The following is a 15,220-nucleotide window of genomic DNA, read 5'->3' on the forward strand; positions in this document are numbered from 1 at the left end:
CTATTTTAGCCCTTAAAAAATCCAAAACCATACAATGCTGTAACCAACATAAACTTACAGGCAGTGGTAGAAACTCAGATATATAAGCTAGGTGCCAAATGGCTCCTTAAACCAGGGATACAATTGCCAAAACAGAATACCTGGTTGCCATTTGGGGACCACACAGCTCTTATTTTTCAATACGACTTTTTGGTTCCTGAAATTCATTTTGATTGTGCAGATAAAATATAACAGACAGAATTCTACAGGATGTGTTGTTAGTGTGTGAAAACAGTCAAGGTCCTAGGATCCCTAAGCATGCACCTCCAGATGGTAGTGACATCAGGCACCATCCTGGCACTTGGGCATCTTCACTTGGTTGCAATTGGCTGATACCCATGTGCAAAATGTGTCTGGCGCCTGGTGAATTTTGAACGCCGCTTACAGGATGTTGTGACTTGTCACTTAAATGTAGTGCATAGGACAATACATAAAATGCGTAAGATCTAAGAACATTAAGAGCAGCATGTTGGATCAGGCAAATGGCCTATGCAGTGCAGCGCCAGACAACCAGATCCCTGCAGGAACCATTGGCTCACAGCCACGGACAGGATTCTCCTCCATGAAATGGTCTGATCCTCTTTTGGAGCCATCCAAGTTGGTGGCCAGAGTGCTTTCTGTGCGAGCAAATTACATAAATTTAACTATGCACTGTGCAAAGACGTCCTTTCTTTTATCTGCCCCAAATCTTCCAACCTGCAGATTCATTGGATGTCTGCCAAGTTCTCATGTTGGGAGTGAGAAAAACTTCCATACACCTTTCTCCATGCCATGTATAATTTTAGGAACCTGTCTCACATCACCTCTTACTCTCCTTTTGCCTAAACCAGAAAGTCCTGAAAGCCACATTTTTATCTCTTATAAAGTCATGAAGCAGTCCCAGACAGCCTAAACCAGTGTTCCCCAAACTTGGGTCTCCAGTTGCTTCTGGACTACAACTCCCTTAGCTAGCAGGACCAGTGGTCATGGATGGTGGGAATTGTAGTTCAAAAATAGCTGGAGAACCAAACACTGGCCTAAACACTGGTACACTGAAAAAAGAAGAGGAGAACAGGAGAACCACACTGCCAGCCAAGGTGGACAATACTGAGCTAGATAGACCAATGTCAGCTTGCTATGTTCCTATGCTATGTTCTCCAAATTATGGCAGCTTGCTATGTTCCTATGCTATGTTCTCCACACTACCCCATGAATCTACATATCGGTGCAACCTCCAAAGAAGACTTGGCAAGCCTCTCACTAGGAAGCAATTGTTACTTGCTCCCAGTCCAGCTGCCAATGGAATTGTCTCTCTCTCAAGTGTGCACACAACTGGGCAAGCACAGCCAAGAATACTAAGCGAAACTCAGAAGCAGATTCTTCACCATCCTAATTATGAATAGTTAAAGTGACTGAATTTAAAACTGAGCCAACTTTATCCTTTTTTTTCCGTAGGCTTCTCTGAACAAGCCACAATATACTGCAGTATTCAGCAGGGGCCATTATCGCAATTATATCTCTTTAGTAGTACACCAGGAAGACTCATCAAGTTTTCAGCAGCCAGTCAGTAGAACAAACAAGGAGGGCTTATAAAAATTAACTAGCAAAAAAGTCCGTTATTTTGAAGAACAGGGTGCACACATTGATGTATTCTTGCAGACAAAGCACACCGTTACCAAATTATGGAATCTGGAGCCACAAGATGTGAGGGTCACCATTCTAGTTGTCCTTACAGAGATTAGAGGAATTCATGGGGGATGACAAAGCTATCCGTCACTACAGGTCATGACAACTGTACCCTACCTCCAATATCAGAGACTTTTGAAAATTAGTTGCTAGGGAACAACACAAGACTTATTGCCATTGTCCCCTGCCTACAGACTTCCCATAGGCATCTGATTGGCCACCATGGGAGACAGGATGCTCGACTGGAGAAGACTTCCATCAGATCCTCCAGGGCTCTTGTACCCTTTTCACTGAACACATGGCACCTACGGATTACCTGTCAGTAAGGACCAAGCCACTGAGTGTCGCTGGTAAGATGGGGCAACGTTCACCTGCATGTTCAACAGTGCCCACAAGGCCATGTTCAAGTTCTTAATCTCCCACATCAAGGCATGAAGGGAAGAGGTGCACCTCTTTTGTTTTTAAGTTGTAATCATTCAACCTGTTTTTATTATTGCTTGTAAGCCGCTCTGAGCCCGGCCTTGGCTGGGGAGGGCGGGGTATAAAATTATTATTATTATTATTATTATTATTATTATCATTATTAAGTAAACCTCACTATGACCTCACGGCTCCCCATTTAAAAAGCCCTGCCCTCATCATCTGCATAGCCCCAATGTGGGCTCCATTCCTTGATCGTGTTATGAGTGTGACAGGGTACTAGAAGCTGACTCTCCTTAGATGGAGACTTCAGAGCTCTGATAGGAAACATCAATCCCTGGGGCCAAATGTGTCCCTCTAGGCTTTTTTTGGCTATGTGGACTCTTACTGGACTTTCTTTGCAACACCCCCCACAACTGTTTTTGCATGGCTGGAATGTGTCACTGGACTCCAACAATGCTTCTTGCTTGCCATGATAGGAAGCTAGAAAGCAATGTGTGACAGCATCAGGAGTTTTCCAGGGTGATGCGCATGTTTCAAGGAATGGAATAAAGGCAGTGCTCACATCACTGGGCAACCTCCCCTTCTAGCTATAGGGTAAGTAGCAATTAACATACATCTTGACAGTGCCCTGCAACTAGCACTATCTGTGTAACACAGAGGCTCTTCGCTATGGAAGAGTTACACTTCATTACGACGTTAAAAAAAAAGACTCCTGTTCAATGGCTCACTCTCATGTAACAATGTCCATTGATATTTGCTGTGTTCAGGCCATAAGAGGAGGTCTTGCTGATGAGATATAGATTCCCAATACGGGCAGCCGGCCTTGATCCTTACTCATTACTAACTCCCTGCATAATTAGATTTGCACTAAGCCCATTTTCCACCACTGGGACTTGCAGTGGTCCAGCAGCTAGTCTTGCCAGAGTCACCTCAGGAAGTTGTTTTCGACAAAGTCATGGGGTCCCACCTACCCTGACTAACAAGAGACTCTCTAGGGTTTCAGGCAATGCAGTCTTTTCCCCAGCCCTAGCTGGAGAAGGCAAGGATCGAATCTTGCACTGTCAAGCATGTGAACCAGATGTTCTACCACTAAGCTGAAGCCTTGCATTAGCAAGGGGTTGCCCACCTTTGGTGCGCCAAAATGCCTCCTTAAATCAAGCTTACAGTCACCAAAACAGAATATGTAGTTGCCATTTGGGGGCAAGACTGCTCTAAGATCTGAGTTTTCAAATGGATGGACTGGCTGTGACTGATTCTCAGTCTGGCTAGCTCAGATGACAACCTTGAGCTAGGTTAAGAGCTTTGAGAACTTAAAGTAGAAAAGTCACTTGATCCAGGGACAGTCCACATTTATATTGGCCTATTCCGACCTCTTTTTCTTAATGGTGACATGGACCATCCATAATGCAAGAATATTCTTCACAACTGTGAACAGGGCAGTGAGGCAGGGTAAATGAAGGCAAGCTACAACAATTAACTATAAGGTTGTTCACTGCTCCTGCTGCACAGAAAAAGCATTTTGGTTCCTGACATTCATTCTGATTGTGCAGATAAAATACAACAGATAGAATTCTACAGGATGGGTTCGTGTGCAAAAACAGTCCAGATTCAATAATTCCCAGGCATGCACCTCCAGATGGTAGAGATGTCAGGCACCTCCCTGGCACCCAGGCATCTTCACTTGGTTGCAAGTAGTGGATAGCCAGGTGCAAAATGCGATTGGCGCCTGGCTAATTTAGAACACTGTGCCACCTTTAGAAGCTGCTTGCTGCAAAGGTCTGCGGTCAGGCTCTGCTCCAACTTCTTATGCCCACCAGGCCGGCTGACAGGAAATGGCAAACAGCAGCAATCATGAGGGACAGAGTTAACTCAATGGCTGCAGCGCTGGAGTGCTGAGTGTATTGTGGGTGGCAATACTAGATCAGCTGGCTTAGCAGATAGGAGCAGAGCCACAGAAGAATGCATGAAACGTGCACAGAAATATTTCCGTGAAAACTGAAACCCAGCGACACAAAGCTTCCCAGGTTGCCATGTTACCAGTGGCCCCAAGGACTAGAACATGTGTTTTGCATGCAGAAGATACCAGGGGCAATTCCTGGCGTCAGCAGAGAGCGCTGGGAAGGGCACAGATGGCAGGACTGGCCAACCAACTGCCCTCCAGATGATGCTGGATTACAGCAGCCACTGCCAGTCAAATTTAGTCAATACTGAGCTAGATGGACTTGGTATGAGGCAGCTTCAACAGATCACGGGTTCTGCAAACATTCCAAGGGAACAAGGAAAGCACATGCTGCTTTGGAGGTCACCTTGAGTGTAGGATACATGTTTTTAAAAACCTACAGGCCTATGCTGCCCTACCCAATGGGTTTGCCATTAAAACTGGGTGAAATTCTGCTCTTCAAGAGCACATTTCTATTATTTTTTCTTCCCAACAAGCTCCTCTTCTTTGGGAAGTGAAGCACAAGATAATCGAACTCTAAGTTGAAGAAATAAACAAAAGGGCCTTAGAATTGGGCTCATGCAGGTTCACTGCATGTTTCCCTGTCCTGATCTTTCCCGGCTGCCATAAAGAAACAGGACAGGCTCTAGATTAAGTAGCGGGATACTTAGCACTAGCGCTGAATTGCATCCCAAGCACCCTCAGGCCCCATCTGCACTTTGCATTCACAGCAATATTGTACCACTTTAAGCAAATGTGCCCTTCTCCACAAAATTATGGGAACTGTAGTCTGCTGAAGGAGCTCAGAGCTGTCAGAAGACACCAGTTCCCCTCACAAACAGCTAAAACTCCCAGATGTCCCTGGGCAGAGAGAGGGACTGTCTATCAAAGTATTCTGAATACCATAGAACCCAGAAAGTTTTCTGGGAGGAATAGGGGTCTTCCAACAACTCTGAGCACCCTTAACAAACTACAGCTCCCATAAATCTCTGGGGGAAGCCGCAATGCGGATAAAGGTGCTAGTCATAGCAACCAGGTTGTGTACCATGAGACGACTGCTATCAGGCCACAAGCCATGAATAAAAGCCATATTGAAACCAGCATCCCCATGCAGCAAGGAGGACACCCACTGCATCTCTGAGCGAGTTAATGTTCATTCCGTGCATCTTCCAGTCATGGAGTATGCCTGCCCAGTGACTCACAGAGGTTAGGAAAATAAAACAGGCATCCCGTTTGTAATTCAGGCACTTTACTGAGGCTCAACAAACACCTGTTTAGCCAGCAGCAGCATGTGCTACTGAAGGAGCAGCGAATTCACCTTGAAAATGTTCGTTACAATTGTAAGACTTCCCTCCAAATCGAATTCAGTAGCAGTGAGTGGCATCAGAGCTGAGGTAGCTAATCTCTTCTGGACTGAGGGCTGCATTGACTCCAGTTCAACTCCTGGGAGTGACCGTTCAGTGTCACACACACACACACACACACACACACACAAACACAAATATTAGGGTGTCTTGTGGCCCAAACTAAATTTCTTGCAAGGAGATATGGCTCATGGGTTAGCCAACCCTGGATTAAAGCGTTGAATGAAGACTGAAAAGCTCTGTGATCATATAACCTTCATGATGCTTGCTCCTTCTCTCTGCTAAATTTTGCGGAGTTTTTGAGAAGATAAAACTGGGAATGGGGGGCACCACTATTCTCGACCTATCTCCAATGGACAATGCTTCTTCCATGGCTATTTTTCTTTCCTATTTTATTTCCCAAGTCTGTATCTTGGAACCTTAGCTACAAGCTGGGAGAGACTCTTGGGGCTCTCCTCCATTCTGACACACAGCTTCCCCAAATCAGGGGCGGTGGGTCTCGTTTTGCCACCCGAGCCTAAATGAGAAACAGCCGCCCTGCCCTGCTACCAAAGTCTCCCTTACCTGGGCTGCATGGCGAAGCAGCGCTGGCAACATCTCCCAAGACTCTTGTGATCTCTCACTGGAAACCACTGCTGCTTGAGACAGCTGGCCGGCCCTGCCTCAAATCATAGGCCACAGCATTGCAGGCACCCTGCTGACCTGTTCCATTTTTATTTTTAATTTATGTGGTGGTCATTTCTGCCAAACACCCTGGCTGTACAAAGACACCACTGCGCGGATCCCACAGACAACCTGATCACCCAAAGCAGAGGAGACAGGAAACACTTGGTCAGATGGAGAAAGCTGTTTGCACAAGGGCCTGTGGTCAAATCACAAGGCACGCACACACACAAACCCTCTCCCCGACTTAATTGTAACAAAAACAATCCGGAGCTTTGTTAAAATGTGCTGAGTTGACTGCAAGAGACCACCGTACAAAGCTATACCAGTTCCACATCTCTCTTACTGCTTTCCCTTCCAACATCCAATTAATTATTCTGACAAGCTTCCTTTTTTTAGTGCTATTTTTACACTTTTAGAGGGGAGAGGCAGAACCGCCATGATCGCACCTAGTCTAAGTTATGAGAATGGCTGTGAGGCCAGTTGCAATAATTCAGAAAGAGGTCCGCCTTGTTGGCGTGGCGGAAAACTTTGTATTCCTGCTAAGCTTAGGCCATGTAGCCTGATGGATTCTGCTGTAAAGCTAGAGGAAGTCTTATCACCAAAAGCAATACCAAAAATGTACTGCCTGAATAGTTGTTTTTGTTGTTGTTGTTGTTGTTTTGTAGCTCTTAAATTTTACATACCAACACTCACTCGGTAATCTCTGATACAGATGTTGAAGATGTTGCCCCCAAGGCAAACTGGCATACGATCTAGTTAAGGTGCACACAACCCTATTGCTAGTCATTCAAATGCAGCAATTCAAAATGGCTACTTAAGTTTACACATAACCCAGGAGGCTACTTCTTCATTTAAAAGCAAGTCCCTGGAGCAAATCCTCAGTGTTCACTCCTCCCACTGCTGTTAACTGTTCTTTTCTGCAAGTTTCCCCTCTATAATTTAATTCCTTTCCCACAGACTCTGCAAGCAAGCTCTCTCTCTCGGTTTTTGACAAGTTTCTTAGTCCCAGTGCCTAGAATCTTCCCTGCAAAGTGGATAGCTTTTTCCCAAGGCACCAAACACTATAAAACTGCATTTTGTCCAACCAGCTCTGACATGATCACTGTTATTTGGGAGGATAATTACTTTCATGGTGTGAGGAACATATATTTAGAATGAACAAGTTCAGGTCTTGCCATTCCCATCTTTTAGAAGAGATGATCACTGATGAATGTCAGGTAGGCACACACAGGTGTGCAGAAGCCAGTTAAAGTTAGCTGCATGAAACTCCATTCACTCAAAACTCCTTCTTTGCAGGTATGTATGTGATATGGATGTCCATGTCTCTAGAATGGCCCCCTCTCCCCAATTACTTGTATGCTGAGCAGTTGTCTAAGCATTCACACATGCACGGCCAAACTGCCAGGACCTTACACAAATTAAAGGTTTTAAGGCTGCAGTCTTTGAGTGGGATGAACTGTGTGTGTCGCAATGTAGTGAACCAAGACTTAAGATTGCACTTTGATTCTGGTTCCTAATTGTCTAGTCACCTCTGTTGGTTGAAAGCACCGGGAGGGAAGGATAAATACTGTAAACTCCCAAGGAAGCCTACACCCAAGGAAGCCTGAGAAAATTATAAGACTCTGGATTTCTCAAATCTGCGAGGGTGAATAGCTGTGTGAAAAGGAATGCACACAACACTGTACTTTCAAGAACATTAAAGGTTACTGTGGTAACTTTGCAGAGACAAGGGAAATTCCCAATACTGTACTTGAGATAAAACAGAACGTACCTTCCATCCTTACAACACCACAAATATCCATCTCAACACACACATACAGAGCAATTTAGAACTTACAGAGGGGAAACCCAAGCCATACAGCTCCTCTGTTTTCCTAATCGCTGGTTCTTAGAAGTAAACTTTAAAAAGTGGTGCACAGAAACAAGATTAGAACACAGCACGAAAGACTGCCATGTGCACAGCCATTCAAGCTCAGCTGCCAAAGAAAATTATGACACGAACTCATGAACATGGGGAAGACCCACTTAAAAAGGAACGCTGGAGACTTCAGCTTTTCTGCTCTGTCTACAAGTATTCATTATCAAGAGTTTAGGAAGTTGCCTTATACCAAAGGAGGGTCTTTATCCACTTAGGCTAGTGTTGTCTACTCTGGCCAGCAGCAGCTCTCCATGGGTCCCAGGCAGGGAGTGAGAGGCCTTTTCAATCACCAGCAGATTGGAGACACTTTAGCTGGAGATGCCAAGGATTGGAATGGGGACCTCCCCACACACAAACACATTGGTCCATTTCTCAACTTTCTTTGGAGTCTAAACCTTTGTGTACGTACGTATTTGCTTTTGACCTGCACACCAAAATAAATCATGCATCCTATATAAAATGGACCGCAGGCCCATAATGCGAATGCAATAAATTTACTAGTCTCTAAGGTGGAACAAGGCTTGCTTATTGCTGAGAAACGTGGCTAACTTTTTTTGCTAAGAGGGATAGCAGGAAAACATCTCTACATTGTCAATATGAGCCCCACCAAGTCTCTCTTTTTTAAAGAAACAAAATTGTGGACTATGACGTAAATTGGGCATATGTTAGCTTAAGAGATTTTGGTCTTGGTAATCCCCTTTACTAATGTTAACATCAGAAGCCTGGCTGGCAATTCCCACACTCAGAAGCACCAATCGCTCCTTGGTAAGGAAAAACCCACTGGTGTGTCCCTGGTGATTTTTGCTTTGCTTTGTTACTGGAATTTAAAAAGACGAAGAAAACCTACGCACATCTTAAACAAACACAGATTGCCACTTTGGCTTCTGAAAGCACCTTGAGTACGGCAGACACTCTTCCCCCGCTCAACACATGAAAGGAAACAAGCGAATTCTGCTTATCCTATTTATTCTGATGAGCCAATTAAAAACCCAAGATGCTGCAAGTGAAGGTGCTCTCTTGAATGTTGATAGAGGTGAGCTGCAAGCACACAGTGCTCACAAAGCCACTGTCATGTGGATTAAGAGGGTCACTTCCGCACCAGGCTACTTGCCCACACAAATTTCCCAGTTTCTGCACAACCCATGAACCACTCTGCCACGGTGCAGGGAAATGTGTCCACGCTTATCATACCTAGCAAATATTGCTTATTTATTATTCTTAATGATATCCATCAGTCACGTTTTTGCATTCAAGCGTGCCTGAGACTACTTGCACAGTAAAAACGAAACCAAGGCATTAAAATCAGATTTTTTAAAAAAGCAGCAAACAAGAACTAAAAAACGAAAAGGGACAAGAGCCCATACAACCCAAAGGTTGAGTACAATTAAGGGCTGCCGACATATCAAGATCCCCTCCCAATTAAAAACCAATGAGCCAGGGGAAAACCTGGCCTGATCCCTAAACAGAGATGGAGATTGCAAATGGGGAGCCACCACTGAAGAAGCCCACTCTCGTGTTAATAACAACAACAACTTTATTATTTGTATCCTGCCCAACTGACTGGGTTGACACCCTCCACAGCTCCTTTTGGAGAGAACACACAAAGGAGGTGCCTACATTGTGAGGCAGACTTTAAGGCGAAGAGGTTATACTGCTTGCATTTTTATCCCACTATTCTGCCAAAGATGTCAGGGAACCACACAAGGCCACACCCCATTTTATCTTCACAACCTTGCAAGGTAGGGTAGGCTGAGAAAAAAGTGACTGGGTCCAAGGTCACCCTGTGGCTCCAGGGAACAGAATGAGGTCTAGGTCTGGACTGCGCTTGGAAGGGCACCTATCTGGCAACCCTGACATATATCAACTTGAATTCCATGGCAGGAAGTGAGTGAGTTAAATACATAAACAAATGGCCATGGGGAGATTGGAACCTACATCCACCCAGCCCCAGTTGGAACCCATAACCACACCAGAGGTGTGTGTCTGCATGCAAGTGAAGCAGACTAGGTGTGCTAGCACACAATAACATTAGCTGAATCACTAACACAACTTCGACCTTTGAACTCAGCGGGACATCTTTATGCAAACTGCTCTGTAAGAGTCGGTGCTTTCATCTTTAAAATGGGAATAATAACTATCCTAACGTTGAAACACTAAACAGAAGCAGCATCTACATAGAGCAGGGGTAGGCAACCTAAGGCCCGTGGGCCGGATGCGGCCCAATCGCCTTCTCAATCTGGCCTGTGGACGGACCAGGAATCAGCGTGTTTTTACATGAATAGAATGTGCCCTTTTATTTAAAATGCATCTCTGGGTTATTTGTGGGGCATAGGAATTCGTTCATTTTTTCCCCAAACTATAGTCCAGCCCACCACATGGTCTGAGGGACAGCGGAAGAAGGTTGCTGACCCCTGACATAGAGAAACTGCCACCAAGTGATTATGTCATTGGGCAAAATGATTCTGTGTTGGCAGGAACTTTTTTTTCTTACTTGCCAATTGCAAGAGCATCACTCTCTAGTCAAAAGTCACAGGATGAATAGTTAGCATACTTTGTGTGGTGCTACAGAACCTCCCCATACATTACTTTGGTCCCAGGACAAGTCTGAAAGTGTGGCAGCCTTGCTTTAAACTGAACAGATCAGGTCCAGATGAGACACCAATTAGTAGCCCTCAGTACAGTCCACCAGGGAAGGAATGTCTAAAATGAAATAAGACTTCAACCAAAATGAAGATGTTCACTCTTGCTCCAGGTTAAAGGAAGGCTGATGAAGCAGCAGAGAGAACAGGTGTGGACTAAAAGGATTCAAAGATTAAACACCCAAGACACAAGGTGTGGCATGTGCAGACACCAAAATTTGTCCTCCCCAATCCAAAGCCCCTCCATCACACTAGCTAAAAAGGAATCATGAAGTTGCTTGTCTTTACAGTGGGGTGTTTTATCTAGGTCACTACCTTATGACAGTCTTGCTAGAAAGGCCTAAATGGTACTAGTTCATCTACACGCATTAGCCATTTTGAAAGAAAAAACCAACTCTCTCAGTTTTCAACCACCACAGCTTCCATATCCAGTCACCTGGAAGAGCTACCTAGCATCTACAGATGACCATATGGCGAAGCAGTTCTGGAAGCCTGTTTTATGGCTTTTCTCCTTGTACTTCACAGAGAATCATTAGAGGGAATCTTTCCCCCTGTTTTGGGTCCCCTACCCCCACAAGCAAGGCCACCAGTATTCCAGCTATTCATGATTGACAGATGGAAGCTATTTTCCATGGCTTCCTTCTGCATTTGTATGTTTCTCCTCTGGAGCAAGCAAAGGCATATTTACCATCACTGTAACATGGTGAAAAAATAAAGGTTTTAATGAAGCAACCATCAAGACATACTTCATCCCCCGAAGCGGTAACATATTTGTCTATTCGTCAATGACAATTCTGAAGGCTCATTGGCTTTGAACTTCAGCGCCTGACAAGTTTCATGTCAATGCCCAGGAAAAAGTAAGAGACTTTAGCAGAAAACAGGTATAGCAAAAGGAAGCAAATGTGACAGAGGTAGGTATGAGGCCTGGGGCCACCACTAAGAAGGAAAGGCAACTGAATCGCTCTCCAAAAAAAGTATTGGCTCCAGGTCTTGACCACATGATGTACAATGAAACTTGCTTCTTCAAAGAATAATCTTTTGCCAGATAATCTCATGCATGAACTTCACAATACTGTATAGCCTTTTCCTGCATTCATTAAATCTCCAATAATTTCAGATTTCAAACAAACAAAAAAGCCAAGGATTTAAAAACAAAAAAAATGAAACACTTAAATGAGTCTGAAGCCATAGGATATGCATTTTCTTTGAGACACCTCACAAGTAAGTAAAACTTGCTACAATAAATGAAACTCGTGTTCCAGAGAACGAGAGACAGAGAGACAGTAGCCAGAAGACTCTGATGGAAGATGCAACCCATGGACTCCCACACATATTCACAGTGCATCGCTGAAAAAGTTTGGAGCCAACATGTTATATTCACCTATGAACAGTAAACCTGCCGACATCCAAACCAACTCTTCACTCCTGTGAATTAGTCAGGTACCCAACGTGAGTAAACATACCAGCCAACTTTTAATTTTTTAGAAAAGCATATTAAGAGTGGACAAAATGACTAACTTTACCAGGGTAACAACACACTTACCAGAAAGTCTCTTATCGCTTCAGACTTTCCCATCACATCATGAGGACACACAAAAAACACCAAGAGACACCCAAAATCCCCTAGCTTGTCACAGTCTCGTTGAACACATTAAAATTTTCTCTGCTCTCTTTAACTTCACTCAGACAAAACAAGCAGTACTGGCACAGCAAACGTTTTTCACAATAAGTCAGACATGCAATTACTTTTTTTGCCAACTGATTAACACCAAGAAAATATAGTTCACCAGCGATTAGAAATCTATTTGATATCTGCAAGTCTTTAAAACATTTTTTTGAAATCAGAAACCAATCTATATTGTCTCGTAGAACATCTCCCCTTCCACCACTGTTCCCCATCCACACAAAATCAAAAACATTAACCATTTGGTTCTTACATTCTCCAGAGACACATCTGGGGGAAATGACAACACCAAACCAAAAAGATGGGAGATTTCAATTTCCAAAAAAGAAAATTACTTGGGCAGCAGTGCACACACATTTAAAGCAATTCGAAACACGCCAGGTGACACCCTGCCTCCAACATGCAAAAGGGAGAAGACCACCCAAACAAACCAATAACTTTTTGTACTTCTCCCCACAGACTCGCCAGCCAATTAGAATTCCAAACAAACATTGAAAACCAGCTCTGAGCACACTCAAGTTGGTTTATCAGCTCAAATGGAAAGTAAAGCACAAGACCACATGCCTCGGCCTACACATCAACTCAGGAGAAGGCCCCAACAAGTACACCCAGGATGCAGCCAGAGGCTCTGCACCTTAGGACCACATCTGCACACCCCAAACAAGGCACAGGCTTCCACACCCAACAACGCCGCTTGCCTTTTATTCCTCCAGGCTTGAATACTCATCGCTCATGTGCCAGAAGTTAATTGATATTGACAAGGAAGCACAAAGGGGAGGGGTGGATGGCTGGATCCAGCCAAACCCAACAGATACACCCCAAGCTCTTCCCTCGCTCTCTCCCCCCCCCTCCCCACCCCCAAATCCCTATAGCATAAGCCCATGAAAAGAGAGCAACCCGTTTTGATCCTTACCTCCAAGGCTTCCATCGTGCTGAAGCTGGCGATCGCAAATCCATCAATTAAATCCTCTTCCTGAGAGCTGGATTCTCGCCTCCTCCGCCTCGGAGGTCTGGCGTTCCGGGCTGCAGAAGCCTGGCTCTTAGGATTTGGGCAATTTTGGCTGGTATTCTCCTTGCCCGGGCTGTGCTCTCTCTCGGATGCCGAGGAAGGGCTCTGATTCGGGCGGTCCCTGCCATTTGGATCCCTTCGCCTCACGCGGTCCCTTTGGGACCGAGATTTCCTGCTCTGTCTGATTTTCCCATCCATTTCAAAGAAGCAAAAACAAACACACAAAAAACCACCTCAAAAATTTATTTCAGATCGAAGTGTGGTGGGTCTTTTCTCTCTAAAATACCACCCTAATATAATCCAGCCTGTCTCTCTCTCGCTCGCTCTCTTTTCTCTTCTCCTTCAGGCTTATAAAATCCAAAGGAAGGGGGCGGGAGGTGGGGCGGGGGGGGGTAGAAGAGAGAAATGTAATCCAGCAGACCTCTGTGGAAAGGAAAGGGTGATCCGATGGAGGGCAGAGAAGGAAGAAGGGGGTGGGTGGGTGGAATTAAAAGAGATCCAGAAGAAAAGAAAAATGTAAATCCAGACGAAGTGACCTTGACAAATCTTTTCCCCCTCCCTTGCAAAAATAAAATTAAAAATTAAAGAGAGGCAAGCCACGCAGCCAAACAGTGCAATTGATCTCCAGTTCGGATCTGGTGGGAGAGAGAAAGAGCCAAGCTTTACCCCCTCAATCACACACACCCCGTCCCAAAAAAAATTATAAAAAAAAAAAATCACCCCCCAAAAAACTGAAACACAAGAGACAAATCCAGGAGGTCGAATCCAGGCTTGGGAAAAGGAAAATAATAAATCCAGGACACCAGCAGAGCCGATGTGAAGAAACAGAAGCAGCGCTGGTGGTGGTGGTGGTGGTAGTGGCGGCGGCGGCGGCGGCGGCGGCTGCTCCTCCGCGACGAACCCTCCCCCCTTCTCCTCCCCCCTCTTTTTTTCCCAACTCCCTCCCGCCCCGGGGCAAGCAGCGCCCCGCCCCGGGTTCGAATCCTGCCGAGAGACGAAAAATGGCAACAAGAGGGTTCCGGATCCCGCGCTCACGCGCGCGCCGCAACTTTGTTGCGAGGAAGGCGAAGAGAAATTCCCTGGCGCAGCCTCCGCCTCCTCCTCCTCCTCCTCTTCGGCGGCTGCTGCTGCTGCTGCTGCTGATCCTCCGGCCGCCGCCGCCGCCGCCGCCCCCCTTCAGCTCGCCGCCCCCCTCCTCCTCCTCCTCCTGCAGCCGGGCCCGGCTGCTCCCCTCCTTCCCCAACTTTCCCACCCGCGGCCGGCGAGCCTCTCCGCCCTGCCCGCCTCCCGAAGCCGGCCACCCTCCTCCTCCTCCTCCTCCTCCTCCTCCTCCTCTTCTCTCCGCCGCCACCAGCAGCAGCAGCAGCAGCAGCCGCCCTGCCCGCCTGCCTGCCTGCCTTGTCACCCGGAGAAGCTGCGCCTGCCTCTCCGCCGCCGCCGCCTCCTCCTTCCCTCGCTCGCTCGCTCGCGCGCCCGCTTCTCTTTCTCTCTCAGGCTGCTGCGCCGCGGCGCCGCCGGCTGCTGCTGCTGCTCTTCTCCCTCAAGCTTCTCCTGCTCGCATTCCGCCCCATTCTCATTCTCCCTCTCGCTCCTCTTTTTTTTTTTTCTTTCCTCCTCTTCTTCTCCCCCCACCCACCCCACCCCACCTCCCGAGCAGGCTCAGGCTTTAAGCACCGCCCGGCCGGCCGCGCATGAGCAGGGCTGCCAGCTGCGCGTCATTCCCCGGCGCAGGCCCCGAGCCGGCGGCTTCTCTCTCCTCGCTCGCTCGCTCTCTGTGTGTGTCTCTCACGCGCGCGCTCGCTTCCCACTCGCACGCTCGCACGCACTCCCTCTCTCTCTCTTCAACCCGCCCCCCCCCCCCCAATCCAAGTCCC

General features: G+C 46.4%; 1 protein-coding gene across 7 annotated transcripts in view; it reads right to left on the reverse strand.

The window, feature by feature from the left end:
* FBRSL1 (fibrosin like 1) overlaps positions 1–14,231 on the reverse strand; it is a 791,131-nt gene extending 776,900 nt beyond the window's left edge. For 5 of the 7 annotated variants that reach the window (XM_081842687.1, XM_081842691.1, XM_081842685.1 and 2 more), the window contains exon 1: positions 13,251–14,231. In XM_081842687.1, the coding sequence (XP_081698813.1) occupies positions 13,251–13,544 (294 nt within the window). In that variant the 5' untranslated portion in view covers positions 13,545–14,231. The remainder of the gene's footprint in view (positions 1–13,250) is intronic. The other 2 variants (XM_081842686.1, XM_081842692.1) reach the window with 1 other exon arrangement.
* Between the last annotated feature and the right edge of the window lie 989 nt (positions 14,232–15,220).

Source organism: Podarcis erhardii (assembly GCF_964252035.2).
Source record: "Podarcis erhardii genome assembly, chromosome: 15".
Taxonomy (NCBI): Eukaryota; Metazoa; Chordata; class Lepidosauria; order Squamata; family Lacertidae; genus Podarcis; species Podarcis erhardii.